Source organism: Podarcis filfolensis (assembly GCF_964270895.1).
Source record: "Podarcis filfolensis genome assembly, chromosome: 18".
In the NCBI taxonomy this organism is placed as follows: Eukaryota; Metazoa; Chordata; class Lepidosauria; order Squamata; family Lacertidae; genus Podarcis; species Podarcis filfolensis.
The window spans coordinates 11,966,151-11,981,877 of record NC_139622.1 but is presented as its reverse complement, the minus strand read 5'-3'; the positions used below and the strand labels follow the sequence as shown (position 1 = coordinate 11,981,877).

General features: G+C 47.5%; 1 protein-coding gene across 1 annotated transcript; it reads right to left on the bottom strand.

Annotated features, from left to right (window-relative positions):
• PLVAP (plasmalemma vesicle associated protein) lies at positions 1-12,049 on the bottom strand. Its single transcript, XM_083594710.1, has 6 exons — positions 11,112-12,049; positions 8,144-8,240; positions 6,330-6,943; positions 4,855-5,059; positions 4,131-4,224; positions 1-1,698 (listed from the first exon to the last, which is right to left on the bottom strand). Exons 1-6 carry the CDS (start codon positions 11,466-11,468, stop codon positions 1,692-1,694), a joined length of 1,374 nt encoding a protein of 457 aa, XP_083450836.1. The 5' UTR covers positions 11,469-12,049; the 3' UTR covers positions 1-1,691.
• Between the last annotated feature and the right edge of the window lie 3,678 nt (positions 12,050-15,727).

Below are 15,727 nucleotides of genomic sequence, written 5' to 3'. Positions count from 1 at the left end.
TGCATGTAGGTTTTATTTTATTTGCTTTTTATCTTATATTTTGGAAATGTACATCCAGGGTTTTTTTCCCCTTTATTTTTTGGGGGGGCCCCCAAGAGAGTGGGGCCCTAAGCGAGAGCTTGTTTAGCATAGATGTAAATCCGGCACTGTCTGGAAAGGAAACAGATCCCCTCATTTCTGAAGGATGTTTCGTCAGCATCATGTGATTGGGGATAGACTGCCATGAACGTGGGAGCTCTATTCAACCATCCTTGCTAGCAAGGTCTATCCTGGGAAAGCTAAATAATGCCTCCTTTTCCCTGAGATATATATACATATAGGCCTATCTAAATGTGTACATGATATCGAAATTTATACATAGGTACGCCACCCTGCCTCTTGCAAAAATGTAGGAAATGTCTAGAAGCGACAGCAACAACTTGACTCTGCCCAAAGGGTGAATTTACAGCTTTGCTTTGCCGTTGTTGAAAGCATTCGTGGTTTACATTCAAATCTTATGAAGAAAGTCAGGGCCAGGGGACACAAATGGCGGTTACATACCGTATTTTTTGCTCTATAAGACGCACCAGACCACGAGACGCACCTAGTTTCCGGAGGAGGAAAACAAGAAGAAGAAAAAATCTGAATCTCAGAAGCCAGAAAAGCAAGAGGGATCGCTGCGCAGTGAAAGCAGCAATCCCTCTTGCTGTTCTGGCTTCTGGGATAGCTGCGCAGCCTGCATTCGCTCCATAAGACACACACACATTTCCCCTTACTTTTTAGGAGGGGAAAAGTGAGTCTTATAGAGCAAAAAATACGGTACCCTGTTTTATCATCACAACAACCCTGGAAGGTAGGAAAGGCAGTCTGTTCATTTTGCTATCTCATTTCTCTCCCCCCCAACTCAATTCTCCACAATTGCACGTCATTTTTGGACGACGGCTATTTTTTCAAAAACCCTCCTTGAAAAACTTTTCAATGCAACTTTGCCTAAGACACACAGATTTCCCCCAGGAGATCTCCACAGGATATAACACATTTCTATGTGTGCCTTTTGCCAACAGATGCGTCTCCATGCATAATTTCCTGGAGCAAATGCATTTTTTGCACGAATCTGCCAGTTGGGGAACTGCGTTGCAAAATTCAGGGTATGAATTTCAAACCGCGTTTTGCTCAGATTTAAGTTGTTGAGCTTTCGTTTCTGGGAGGGATAGCTGGGGTATAATCAACCAGTGGATCGCAATCAAGCTCTTGAACATGCCTGCTTTTAGAGCATCTAAATTTCTTGCTAGGGCTTTCCAGATTCGTGGGACAAAACTGGATCAGGAAAAGGGAAAGGAATGATCCGCTAAGGGGTTGGGGAGTAGAAAGGTAAACCATCATTAATAGCGGTTATTATTATTTTTATGGGTGTCATGGCTGCTTGTGAAACACAACAAACCAAATGGACCGGCTGCATTTAGGATAAGACATCTTAAATTGGGCATCGGTTGTGTCGCCAAGAAGCAGCGAGGGTTTGGGGGAAATATACCAGGCAAGAGGGCAGCTGGTTTTCCCCATTCAATGCTGATGTCCATTTCCGCTTCGATTCCCTGTCCTGTCTGAAATGCATCTCCAGGTGAGGAAATTTCCAAACTCCGCATTCTCCCCTTTCCAACAATTGAGTCTTAATTCCCAGGTGCTGTTCCTGGAGGCCTCCGGTGCTGTTTCCTTTAACCGCTGTGGCGGGAAGAAATCAAATTCGGAATGAGTTTATACAGTAGGCTATTGATATTTACAAACATATTCGGATACACTGGTACCTTGGTTCTCAAACGCCTTGGTTCTCAAAACACGGAAGTGAGTGTTCTGGTTTCTGAACATTTTCCGGAAGCCGATCGTCCGACGCGGCTGTCGGCTATTGTTTCCGGGGCGCCTGCGCCAATCAGAAGCTGCGCCTTGGTTTCTGAACATTTCAGAAGTCAAACGGACTTCCGGAATGGATTAAGTTTGGCGCTTTTGCTTTTGCTTTTTATTTTGCGTTTTTGAGGCTTTTTCGGTTCATTTGTTTTTGTGACTGTGCGGAACCCAGTTCAGCTACTGATGGATGGATTGTGCGACCGCGGAAATGGATAAAAGCCCCCCATCCAAACAATGACTATCATCCGGACCTATGGCAAAATCCGCACCTATGGCAACCCGACTTTAGGATTAATGGTTCTATTTCTGCAAATGTACAGCCTGAGTATAGAATGGAGGGGCTCACGGCATGAAGATCTTGCCTCCCCCTTAGGTTTCCACCAACGCCCCAAGCCACGGTTTCGAATCCAGCCCGGGGAGAGACATGCCTCTGTATCTCCCACTTCCAGCATCAGCCCAAACCACAAAGACACACAGACAAACTTTCCTGCTGTTCCCCATCCTTCGTGGGGTGGGGGAGCTGGAACCCCCCCCCACATCTGCAGGGCCATATTTAGGTTTGATGAAGCCCTGAGCTACTGGCGGTAATGGGGCACTTTCTATGTCCAGCTGTCCTTTGTCCACAACAAATTGCCGCTGTTTTTTTGTGTTGAATATATGCCATATGGCAATTTATGGACCTCATAGGTATCTCAAGCCATTTGCCCATGTTGCCCTGCAACCAGTCCATGCAGAATGTAGGCACCCTATATATAGAAAGGAGCAAACCAGGGATATTTTAGGGAGCAGGCGGGGCCCATGACTTACATCAGAGGAACCTACACAACACAAATCATGGTTGCTGCATGTAGGTTTTATTTTATTTGCTTTTAATCTTATATTTTGGAAATGTACATCCAGGTTCCCCCCCCCCCTTTATATTTTTTGAGGGCCCCCAAGAGAGTGGGGCCCTGAGCTATAGCTTGTTTAGCTTATACGTAAATCCAGCACTGGACATCTGGCAACCAAGGCCCCCCCCTTGGGTTTCAGATAGTACATGGGGAGCCGAGTCTGAAATGGTTCCCATGGCCCTCTAAATCTATGGTGGCTCGTTGACCAGAAGTTACGTATTTAGGAAGCGTGGGCTCGATTCTGACCAAATTAGAGAAAAACAAATCGAGTGGGAAGGATGATGCAAACTTAAAAGAGGGCCAGGGCCAGGGTGGAGCTCTCATTCCTTGGAAGTTTTTAAGCAGAGGTTCGGATCTCCACCTGCCATGGAAGTTTGAGCTCAGATTCCTGCATTGTAAGCGGGTTGGGCTGGATGACCTTCAGGGTCCCTGAGTACAACTCTGCGAGTCTATAAGATCTAGAGCAGCGGTTCTCAACCTGCGGGTCCCCAGATGTTGTCGGACTACAACTCCCATCATCCCTGAGCTCTGGCCTTGCTAGCTAGGGGGGATGGGAGTTGTAGTTCAACAACATCTGGGGACCCACAGGTTGAGAAAGGCTGATCTGGAGAACATAGAATCAAGTTCAAGTTCAAGTTTTATTGCGGCAAAAGCCAGTAACACTAAACACCACAAGATCAAACAAAAAGAAATCAACAACAACATCAGAAAGAACATAGAATCATAGACCTTCCTATGGTCAAACAGCTCTGACCACATGAAAGCCCTTCCTGGCGTTGAGTCGGGCTCTCCTTTCCTGCAACTCGGAGCCACGGGTTTGAGCCCTACCCTGCAGAGCAGGACAAAACAAGCTTGCACCCTCTTCCATGAGAGAGCCCTTGAGATATTGGAAGATGGCTCTCCTATCTCCTTCTCAAGTCTCCTCTTTTCCAAGCTGAACATCCTCAGCTCCTTCGACCGTTCCTCATCAGGCATGGCTTCCAGAACCCCTGAACATCTCGGTCTCCCTCCTTTGCCCACCTTCCAGCTTGTCATCATCCATCTTAAATTGTGCTGCCCAGAACTGGACACCGTATCCCTGGTGTGGTCTGACCAAGGCAGAATAGAAGGGGACTACAACTTCCCTTGATCTGGACACTAGACTTCCATCTCTATGATCCCGTGATTCTCTGAAATCTGGGACCTGATCCGCCTGCCCCCATAACCTGGGATCACCCCCATATTGACACCACACCTTATCTGCTGGGCTCTGACCCTGAAGCATCCAAACTTTCCAGCAACCCAACAGAACAGTAGCTCAGCCCCTTCTCTCTGCCCCATAGACCAGGAACGTATTAAAATCACATTTTTTCACTACAGGACCTGGCGGGTTGTCCCGCGGAGATGGCTGGCGGCTGGTTCGGCAGCTTCCCGTTCTCCAAAGGGGGTTTCTTGTTCTCCAGAGTTCTCAATTGGTCTAAAGGAACACAAAGCAAACACGTTCCGAGGTAAGGTTTCGCCTTCTGAACAGGAGCAACCGGCCGCTTACCCTATTTTCAGGGGAGAAACGTTGGAGGGGATGGAATAGGACGCCCCTATTTTCAGGGGAGAAATGTTGGAGGGGATGGAAGAGGACGTCCCTATTTTCAGAGGAGAAATGTTGGAGGGGATGGAATAGGACGTCCCTATTTTCAGAGGAGAAATGTTGGAGGGGATGGAATAGGACGTCCCTATTTTCAGGGGAGAAACGTTGGAGGGGATGGAATAGGACGTCCCTATTTTCAGAGGAGAAATGTTGGAGGGGATGGAATAGGACGTCCCTATTTTCAGGGGAGAAACGTTGCGGGGGATGAAATAGGACGTCCCTATTTTCAGGGGAGAAACATTGGAGGGGATGGAATAGGATGTCCCTATTTTCAGGGGAGAAACGTTGCGGGGGATGAAATAGGACGTCCCTATTTTCAGGGGAGAAACATTGGAGGGGATGAAATAGGACGTCCCTATTTTCAGGGGAGAAACGTTGGAGGGGATGGAATAGGACGTCCCTCTTTTCAGGGGAGAAACGTTGGAGGGGAAGGATGGAGCAAAATGGGGTGGGTTGACTCACCAGCATTGATTTGAATTCCCAGGGAGGCAGGGTTCGGCTGCACGACTGCACCTGATCTTCCGGGGAAGATTTGTGGGCTGGAAACCGAACCAGCAGTATTCACTATTCTCCCTGCATTCCAAGTGCCCCCCAATGTGTTGGCACCGCTGGACGAAACGGGGCTCGCCGGCCTCACGAACGGGTTGCTGGGGAACGAAGAAGTCCCCTGCGAAGCAAAGAACCCTGATATCTCCTCTGAACGAGTCCTGCGATATTTCAGCAGAGCTGCGCGGGCGGAGAGGCTTCGAGGGGCCACATTTGGGCCCCCAGGAAGCTCCCCGACGGCCCTTCTGCCAACTCCGGCAGGTAACAACCAACCGTCTTGCCAACCCTTCCGTGCTCAGTTCCGTTTATCCGGGTTTGGTGGAGCTTCTGCGCTTTCGATCCCCAACAACAACCAGGCGAGGTAGGCTGAGAGCGAGCGACTAACTCTAAGCTCACACCCAGTGAGTTTTATGGCTAAGTGGGAAGATTTGAACCCAGCTCTCCCAGGTCTCATCACGACAGCAGGCCCCTCTCTTTACACCCAATACCTACCCATAACGTTAGCCCCGATATTTATTCCATTAGCCCACTTTACCCCTAAACAATAGGCTCAAAAGGGTGTTGACTGGTGATGCGGCAATGTTGTATTGTATTATTTATGCAAATTGATTTTCTCTGGAGTTAAACATCTGACAAGGACAAACCTCATTATGTTGAGCTCGTATTTTGCACAATTTGTATACGGTGTCTGTTTGGTCATGTGTGGTTTGCTACGCCTAATAAAGGATATGAAAATAAAACCCCCCTAAACAGGGCTGCCTTCAGATGTCTTCTAAAAGTCAGATAGCTGCTTATTTCCTTGATATCTGAAGGGAGGGTGCCACCACCGAGAAGGCCCTGTCCCTGGTTCCCTGGAACCTCACTTCTCGAAGGGAGGGAACCGCCAGAAGGCCCTTGGTGCTGGATCTTGTTATAACGGGGCTATTGTTGGATGGTAAAATTATTATCCCAAAATGGAAGAGGGAACGGGCGTGCGATGAGTGCTGGAATTGCGGCTTCTTACCCTGAGATTACCCTGAGACACAGGTGGCGCTGTGGGTTAAACCACAGAGCCTAGGACTTGCCGATCAGAGGGTCGGCAGTTTGAATCCCCGCGACGGGGTGAGCTCCCGTTGCTCGGTCCCTGCTCCTGCCCACCTAGCAGTTCGAAAGCACGTCAAAGCGCAAGTAGATAAATAGGTACCGCTTTGGCGGGAAGGTAAACGCCATTTCCGTGCACTGCTCTGGTTCTCCAGAAGCGGCTCAGTCATGCTGGCCACATGACCCAGAAAACTGTCTGCGGGGTGGACAAACGCCAGTTCCCTCGGCCAATAAAGCGAGATGAGCGCTGCAACCCCAGAGTCGGCCACGACTGGACCTAATGGTCAGGGGTCCCTTTACCTTTAGCTTACCCTGAGATTCAGGCATGCTGTCTTACTCTGCTGCAACTGCAGCTGGAGGGTCTCCTTCTCCCCGACCAACTGCTGCCTCTCTATGTACATCTTCTTGGTCTCCGCATCCTGGGCATCTCGGAGGATCTGCTTCTCCTTCTCGCACTGTAATTTTTGGGCGCCCGCTTGGCGCTCCTTCTCCTGCAAGCTGTGGGTGCAAGTGGCTATCTCTCTTTGCAGCTTCCCGTTCCCCTCGGCTGCGCTGCTCACTTTCTGGTCCACCTGCCTGGCCAGCACCTCGAACTGGTCCCTCATGGCGTCGGTCAGCAGCCGGAAGTCCTGACGGGCGTTGCCGACCTGGTAGCACGAGGTGAACTTGGCCATGACCTGCTCAAAGGATGATCTCAGGTTCTCAGGGACGGGATTCAGTTTGGACAGGACTTCGGAACCCAGGTTATGGTAGGTCTGCATCCGCGAATGGTCTTCCAGCCGGCCACTCTCGCAAGCTTGCTTCTCCTTCTCTGTCCGGTCCAATTGGTCCTGCAGGTTTTTCTGGACGCCGGACAAGGCATTCTGCTCCAGTTGGCTTCTCAGCTGCAGAGCGGCCAGTTTTTCCTGGAGAGAGTCAATCCGAACTGCGGGACATTCAAAAAGGAAGAGAAAGACAAAACGATATGAAAAAAAAAAGTTTTGAATAACTTTTGTTTAAAAAAACCAGAGGCTTTTTTTGTTAGGTATTATAGGTGGAAAATAAAATAAAAAGTTGTTTTTTATTTACCAATAACCAAAAGAAAATAATACCTGCCAAAAGAAAATAAAAAGTTGTTTATGTGTGCAGTGACAGCAGCAAGGGGCTGCTTCCATCCCCCCAAAACACAAGGGTCAGAGAGATAGATAGATAGCCAGACAGACAGAAATAGATAGATAAATATAGATAGATGTTAGATAGATAGATGATAGATGATGATAGATAGATAGATAGATAGATGATAGATAGATAGATGATAGATAGATAGATGATAGATAGATAGATAGATAGATAGATGATAGATAGATAGATGATAGATAGATAGATAGATAGATAGATGATAGATAGATAGATGATAGATAGATAGATATACATAGATGTTAGATAGATAGATATAGATAGATGATAGATAGATAGATAGATAGATAGAGAGAGAGAGAGATAAAGAGATGATAGATGATAGATAGATAGATGATAGATGATAGATGATAGATAGATAGATAGATAGATAGATAGATAGATAGATAGATATAGATGAAAGATAGAGAGATAGATAGAGATAGATGATAAATAGATATAAAATGTCCACTAGCACCTTAGAGACCAACTAAGTTATTTTATTATTATTATTATTATTATTATTATTATTATTATTATTATTATTATTATTTCTTATGGGGGGGCGGCAGGATTTCCGGCAGCAGCTGGGCTTTGCACGGATCTCTAGGGGCAGCCTTTCCTGGCCATAGCTGTCAACTTTTCTCTTTTCTTGCGAGGAATCCTATTTGGAATAAGGGAATTTCCCTTAAAAACCGGGAAACGTTGACAGCTATGTTCCTGGCATTGCCAACCCTACACCTGCAGCTGATCAGCCTTCAGGGACTCATTCAGAGAACCAGCGGGCACCAGCTGTCTTCGGCCGAACTTCCAGCAGCCGTAGCCTCAAGGCTAGATTAATAATAATAATAATAAAATTTTATTTATATCCCACCCTCTCCAGCCAAAGCTGGGCTCAGAGTGGCTAACAACAGTAAAAATAGCACAGTTTTAGATTACCACGGTGTGCCCTGGGCCGGGCTGCTCTTACCTTGAGACGTCATATTCAGAAGGTACAAGTTGTAAGCACATTCCCGGCTCATCTGTTGGGTGATTGCGTCCTGTCTTCGCTGCTCATGGCATTTTAACTGAGGGAAGATGGAGAGAGGGGTGGGTTAGGATAAAACGATTTGGGGTGGTTGAGGAAAATAAGCAGAGCTGACACTGACAGGAGAAAGCAGCTTCAAATATTATTAATAATTATTAATTATTATTGATCACTATTAATCACTATTAATTAGTGTTAAATCAAACTGCGGGAGGCAGTGGAAGACAGGAGTGCCTGGCGTGTTCTGGTCCATGGGGTCACGAAGAGTCGGAAATGACTAAACAACAAGAAGTGTTAATTAGTATTGCTTATTGCTATTGCTCTTCTTCTTCTTTGGTGATCCCTCATAGCCGAGTAAGATTGTCTTCCATAAACACGGTTTATCAACATGAATTGATTGCAGGTCTCCCTTGGCAATCCCTCGTAGCCGAGAAAGATTGTCTTCCATATACACAGTTTTAACAGTGAGTCCATAAGTGACAGTGGAGGCCAATTCTGGACCCACACGTCCTTCCACAGTGGGGACATAGGTTTCTGGGCGGGAGTTGATCCTGGTGAGGGTTTGCCAAGCGTGCCTTCCTCTTGGCACGTTTCTCCCTTGCGTCCTGAGTTCGAGTGTCTTCAAAGCCCACGACACCTTTGGTCAAGGCTGTTCTCCAACTGGAGTGCTCACAGGCACCAGTGTTTCCCAGTTGTCGGTGTTTATACTACATTTTAAAAGATTTTCCTTGAGAGAGGAACCTCTTTTGTCAACCACCAGCATTACGCTTTCCATTTTACAGTTCAGAATAGAGCAGTTGCTTTGGAAGACGATCATCAGGCATCCGCACAACATGACCAGTCCAACGAAGTTGATGTTGAAGAATCATCACTTCCAACACTGGTAATCTTTGCTTCTTCCAGTACACTGGCATTAGTTCGCCTGTCTTCCCAAGTGATGAGTAAAATATTTCGGAGACACCGTTGATGGAATCTTTCGAGGAGTTGGAGATGGCGTTTATAAGTGGTCCATGTTTCCCAAGATTGCAGTAAAATTGGTAATACAATAGCTTCATAAAGGAGCAATTTGGTTTCCCTGCGAATGTCCCAGTTCTCAAACACTCTGCACTTCGATCGGGAGAAAGCTGCACTCGCAGAGCTCAGGTGATGCTGGATTTCAGCATCAGTGTTGGCCCTTGTGAAAAGAGACCCCCTATTTTTCGCTCTATAAGACGCACCAGACCACAAGACGCCCCTAGTTTTTGGAGGAGGAAAACAAGAAAAAAAATATTCTGAATCTCAGAAGCCAGAACAGCAAGAGGGATTGCTGCGCAGCGAAAGCAGCGATCCCTCTTGCTGTTCTGGCTTCTGGGACAGCTGCGCAGCCTGCATTCGCTCCATAAGACGCACACACATTTCCCCTTACTTTTTAGGAGGGAAAAAGTGAGTCTTATGGAGCAAAAAATATGGTAACTTTCCAGGTAGGGGAAGTGATCAACACTTTCCAAAATCATTGAGTTGGATTTGATGGAATGCTCCAGGTCCTTATACATTTTACCTGCTTCCAGGCAGGTGGTTCCTTCATAGGGATGGGGGCAGAAACTGGTCCTTTCCTCTCATTTTCCCCACCCCCAATCTTGAGCTCGGTTTTCGACATATCCATGCCACCCTTTTAAACCCCTCTTGGAAATTCATCAGCATCTCAGCGCAAATTTCTCCCGGCAAACGCATTTTTGTGTGTGTGTTTTGCCTAAGATTCATTTTCCTCCTCGTTCTTTATTTGCGAAGCAATTCCCACCCCTGCCGTAATGCTTCCTTGAACGTTATTCTCCAGCATTCGATGCAAACATCGCCCTAGCTCGGGAATTTGGGGACACATTACTCTGTCAGGAGAACTGCACTGAAAAATTCAGAGAAGGGTGGATTTGAAAAGATGGCTGTGTTTCGGCTAGTTTACTTTTTCTCTATTATTATTGCTATTAATATTATTATTATTACTATCATTATCATTCTTATCATCACTATTCATTATTATTTAGCAGGCAATGCAATATATAATATGCAGCAGCCATTATGGCAATCAGGCATTCCCTATAAAGAAGAAAGACCGACAGGAAGAAAATTATAAGAATGCAAATTATTCATATCAACCTCATCCCTTTAGGAGCTGTTTGTGGGAGCTTGATGCTCCTGGATATGAAAGCACGTCACAAAAACATAACAATTCGAAATAAACTTATCACTTTTACACGGGCCTCAAAGCATTCTCAGTTTGTGTGTCCATTCCTCCCCCCCCCCCATTAATCCAATATCCAACAACATCCAACACATAAAATCCTAGAATTGGAAGGGACACTCGGGGGTCATCCATCCCAACCCCCAGGGCCAGATTTAGTTTTGATGAGACCCTCAGCTCCCGAAGGTTAGTGCTTATTTTGCAGAGGACTGACTAACAGATGCTTTCTGCAAACAGCTGTGTCATGACGGTTGAAAGATTGTCTGCCTACATCTTGTTGCTAAAGGGAAAAAGGGGCTGAATGTTCAGCTATTGCTATAATGATTGTAAATAGTGCTTGCAAAAGGGTAAAAGAGGATTGGGAAATGACAGAGCCAGCACATAACATCCAATGAAACAGGGACGTCCTATTCCACCCCCTCCAACGTTTCTCCCCTGAAAAGAGGGACGTCCTATTCCATCCCCTCCAACGTTTCTCCCCTGAAAACAGGGACGTCCTATTCCATCCAAACCGGGACGGCTTCTGTGAATCCAGGACTGTCCTTGGAAAACAGGGACGTTTGGAGGGTGTCTGAAATAAACACCCCAACGCGTGGCACACAGGCCCATCTCTGAGTGCATGTGAGCTTCTGGTGTTGGCAGGGATCCCCAGAGATCATCCATCCCAACCCCGTTAGAGACGGTCTCTTTGCTGACCTTCTCATTGTTGCAGGCCACCAACGTCTTGTTGCAGCTGCTGGCCTTGTTCTTGTTCAGGTTGGCCTCCACCTGGCTGGCGTTGAGGCGCTTCTTGAAGTCTGCGATCTCTCGGCCGTGCTCCTGGCCCTTCTTGTTGCATTGCAGGAGCTGCTCCTGCAAGACTTTCTGGTGTTGCTTGGCGCTCTCCTCTGAGTTGCCATACACCATGAAAAGCACCAGCCCCAAGATGATGAGGAACTGGATGAGCGAGAGGAAGAGGAAGAAATATTTCATGTAGAAGCCGCAATCCCTTTTATTGGGGTTCTCCTTCAACTCCAAGCCCAGCTTGGCCATCGTGTAGGGGTTCTTCTCCATCTTGCCAACAACTGCCTCATCCAACCTCGAAGGAGCCGCTTTTGGGTCAGCTGGGCGGGGACTCCAATTCCCCGAGTGTTTATATTGCCTCCTTCCTCTCGCCTGACTCCATCCTGCCTAGCCGGAAAAAGCTGCTGGTTCCTGGCTATCAAAAGGGGCCCCCTTGTCACCGGGAGATTTCTCGGGGGGCGGCCTCTCGCAGCTCCTTCCCCCTTGCTTTTGTTTTTTCGGCCGACGGGAACAAGGCCAAGGCGGCCCCGCCTCTGCCAGTCTGGTCCCCAGGGTGCCCCGAAAGACGTCAGCCGGGGCAAAGGCATAGAAGGAACCGGAGCATCGTCAAATTTCAGAGGTCCCCCCGAAGATCCTCTAGTCCAACCCTCTGCGGTGTAGGAAACTTTTGCCGTTTGTGGGGTTCCAACCCACAGTCCTGAGATGTTAGACCGACTGAGCTCTGTCCCAGGAGCCCCAGAGTCTCCTTGGCATGGAGGGCAAAGTGGGGGCAATACACCACTAACTTCGGCCTGCATCCCCCCCCCACACCAGCCCCAGGCCCTATCACCCAGAATGTCCTTAGCCCCTAACGCAGGGGCACAGACAAAAAGGGAGTTTGTTGTTGTTTTTAAAGACATTTGATATAATTATAATTATAATTATAATTATAATTATAATTATAATTATAATTATAATTATAATTATAATTATTATTATTATTATTATTATTATTATTATTATTATTTTATTTATACCCCGCCCTCCCTGGCCAGAGCCAGGCTAAGGGCGGCTAACAACAGTAAAATTACAATAAAAATATAATGGGGGGGGAAACCAATTTAAAATACAGGTTAAAATGCAATTTAAAAATATATAGAACTGTGTGTGTGTTTTAAAGCTTCCAAGCCTTTATCATGGGGGAAATCAGAACTTCACTAGACTTGCTTACTCTCCCCATTCCTTCTGCTGCCCCCCCAATTTTTCCCACCTAAACCAGGGGGCGTCCGACTTCGGTTGAAATAGAATGAGGAAATCAGAGGGAAGCACGCTCCTTCTTCCATGGGACGGCCCTCAAGATATTGGAAGATGGCTCTCCTATCTCCTCTCAGTCTCCTCTTTTCCAGGCTAAACATCGCCAGCTCCTTCGACCGTTCCTCATCAGGCTCGGTTTCCAGACCTTTTATCATTTTGGTCTCCCTCCTCTGCTCAACTTCCAGCTTGTCCACACCCTTCTTAAATTGTGGTGCCCAGAACTGGACACAGTATCCCAGGTGTGGTCTGACCAAGGCAGAATATTTCTCTGCAAGGAGGAAGGAAATGGGGAAAGCTTTCCAATGGTCTTTGGACTGTAGGGGCTCACACCTCCCTGTAAATACAGTCTGGCAAGTACCTGTTCAGCTGAGCACACTTATCAATATGCGTAAGAGATTCAGGAACTACCCAGAAAAGGCAATTGATAAGGCATGATTGATCAGGTATCCTGGCAGACAGGAGAGAAGCAACACACTCCCATTTCTGCTGGGGACCAACTCTTTCTGTGATGCATGATGTTTTGGAGGGTGGTCTTGAGCTACAAGGGATGCGGGTGGTGCTGTGGGTTAAACCACAGACCCTAGGATTTGCCGATCAGAAGGTCAGCAGTTCGAATCCCCACGACGGAGTGAGCTCCCGTTGCTCGGTCCCTGCTCCTGCCAACCCAGCAGTTCGAAAGCACCTCAAAGTGCAAGTAGATCAATAGGTACCGCTCTGGCGGGAAGGTAAACAGCGTTTCCGTGCGCTGCTCTGGTTCGCCAGAAGCGGCTTAGTCCTGCTGGCCACATGACCCGGAAGCTGTACGCCGGCTCCCTCGGCCAGTAAAGCGAGATGAGCGCTGCAACCCCAGAGTCGGCCACGACTGGACCTAATGGTCAGGGGTCCCTTTACCTTTACCTTTATATAAGGGCTTGAGCACCAATGTTCTGGGTTCCTCCTCCCTCCTACGTGTGATGAGTGAGGACCCTGTTGCAACAGTTTAATAAAAATCAGGCTTGCTAGCCGCTTTGCTTCTCAATATTCTCTGCTTGGCCTCTGTTATTTTCTCCTACGATAGAGAACCTACTTAAGGACTCTATATGGGCTCTTGGGTACCCCATAAGGGAAAAGGAGCAGGGTTTTTTCTTATACCAATAGCTTTGTGAGGGGGAGTTCTTAACAACTCCGAACAACACCCTTAACAAGCCAGACTTCCCGGGATTTGGGGAATAATTGGCAGTTGCCTGGATTTCTCCCTGTTTGGGGGTTGTTGGTTTTTTGTTTTTTGTTTTTTTGCCTCCGTCTTCTTTTGTTTGCAAAACGCCCTGCGGCTTTTTGCAAAGGGAAGTCTATAAATCATCTAAACAATTAACCAGATCTAACCCCATCATCTTGCGATTTGGGACAGATATCTGGCAGCTTTGCTCGGTTCAACTGTTCAGGTCCTTTTGTCTTTCTGAATTGTTCTTGGCGTCTGTCCTAAGTGTTTCCCCCCCCAAACGCGTCAAACGCTTGCATACCAAAACAAGCCCATTATTGCAATCGCCGTCCTTTAAAATCTGGCTCCGCTCCAACTAACTTTAATCCCTAGAATGGATGGGACGCCAGAGGTCATGTAGTCCAACCCACCCAGCAACTCCTTCTTTCTTCTTTGGCGATCCCTCGTAGCGAGTAAGATTGTCTTCCATATACACGGTTTTAGCAGTGAGTCCGTAAGTGACTGTGGAGGCCAATTCTGGATCCCCACATCCTTCCACAGTGGGGAAATAGGTCTCCGGGTGGGAGTTGATCAAGGTGTGGATTTGCCAAGCGTGCCTTCCTCTTGGCACGTTTCTCCCTTGCGTCCTGAGTTCGAGTGTCTTCAAAACCCACAACACCTTTGGTCAAGGCTGTTCTCCAACTGGAGCGCTTGCTGGCCAGTGTTTCCCAGTCGCCAGTGTTTATACTACTTTTCTTTTTTAGATTTGCCTTGAGACAGTCTTTGAACCTCTTTTGTTGACTACCGGCATTACGCTTTCCATTTTTAAGTTCGGAATAGAGTAGTTGCTTTGGAAGACGATCATCAGGCATCCGCACAACATGACCAGGCCAACGAAGTTGATGTTGAAGAATCATCACTTCAACACTGGTGATCTTTGCTTCTTCCAGTACACTGGCATTAGTTTGCCTGTCTTCCCAAGTGGTGTGTGAAATATTTCGGAGACACCGTTAATGGAATTTTTCGAGGAGTTGGAGATGGCTTTTGTAAGTGGTCCATGTTTCCCAAGCATACAGTAAGGTTGGTAGTACAACAGCTTTGTAAACAAGCATTTTGGTTTCCCTGGGAATGTCCCAGTCCTCAAACACTCTGCACTTCAATCAGGAGAAAGCCGCACTCGCAGAGCTCAGGCCATGCTGGATTTTGGGATCAGTGTTGGCCCTTGTGGAAAGATAACTGCCCAGGTAGGAAAATTGACCGACATTTCCCCTAACCTAGCTTTAGACAAGGCACAACACAATTTATTGATTTATTCAGAGGGTTTTCATCTCCACTCTTGAGCCGCCATAAATCAAAGCGCAGCACGAAAGGAAAAGGGGATGGGGAGGGTAGAGGAAAGAAGGGGATGCTGATTGTATAGGTAAAGAAACAGAGCGGGCTATTTCTCTTTGTAGCGTGAGATTCAGGGAGATGAAGAGGGTCCCGCATTCGGCCGGAGAGCCCAAATTTACACAGGAACTGTCTCTTGGTTTTCCTCTGAGCCTGGAAGGGTGGTGGCCGGCTGGCGCTATTTCTAGCTCTGAAAAGGAAGCCCCAGGAGCCGAGAGCGAAATCCGGTAGTTCGGGAGTAGCTCAGAGGTGACCAGACGTCTTTGGGGAAAGGGAGGGGGACAGCATTCAAAGCTATTGAGGAGGAGAGACACATTCCCTGCAGGCCTCTATCCCCGAAGGAAAAAGGAAAAGAAAATGGTGCTCATTTAATGTCTTGATTCCAATATGTTGTTGTTTAGTCGTGTCCGCCTCTTTGTGACCCCCTGGACCAGAGCACGCCAGGCCCTCCTGTCTTCCACTGCCTCCTGCAGTTTGGTCAAACTCTTGCTGGTCGCTTCGAGAACACTGTCCCACCATCTCATCCTCCGTCGTCCCCTTCTCCTTGTGCCCTCCATCTTTCCCAACATCAGGGTCTTTTCCAGGGAGTCTTCTCTTCTCCTGAGGTGGCCAAAGTCTTGGACCCTCAGCTTCAGGATCTGTCCTTCCAGTGAGCACTCAGGGCTGATTT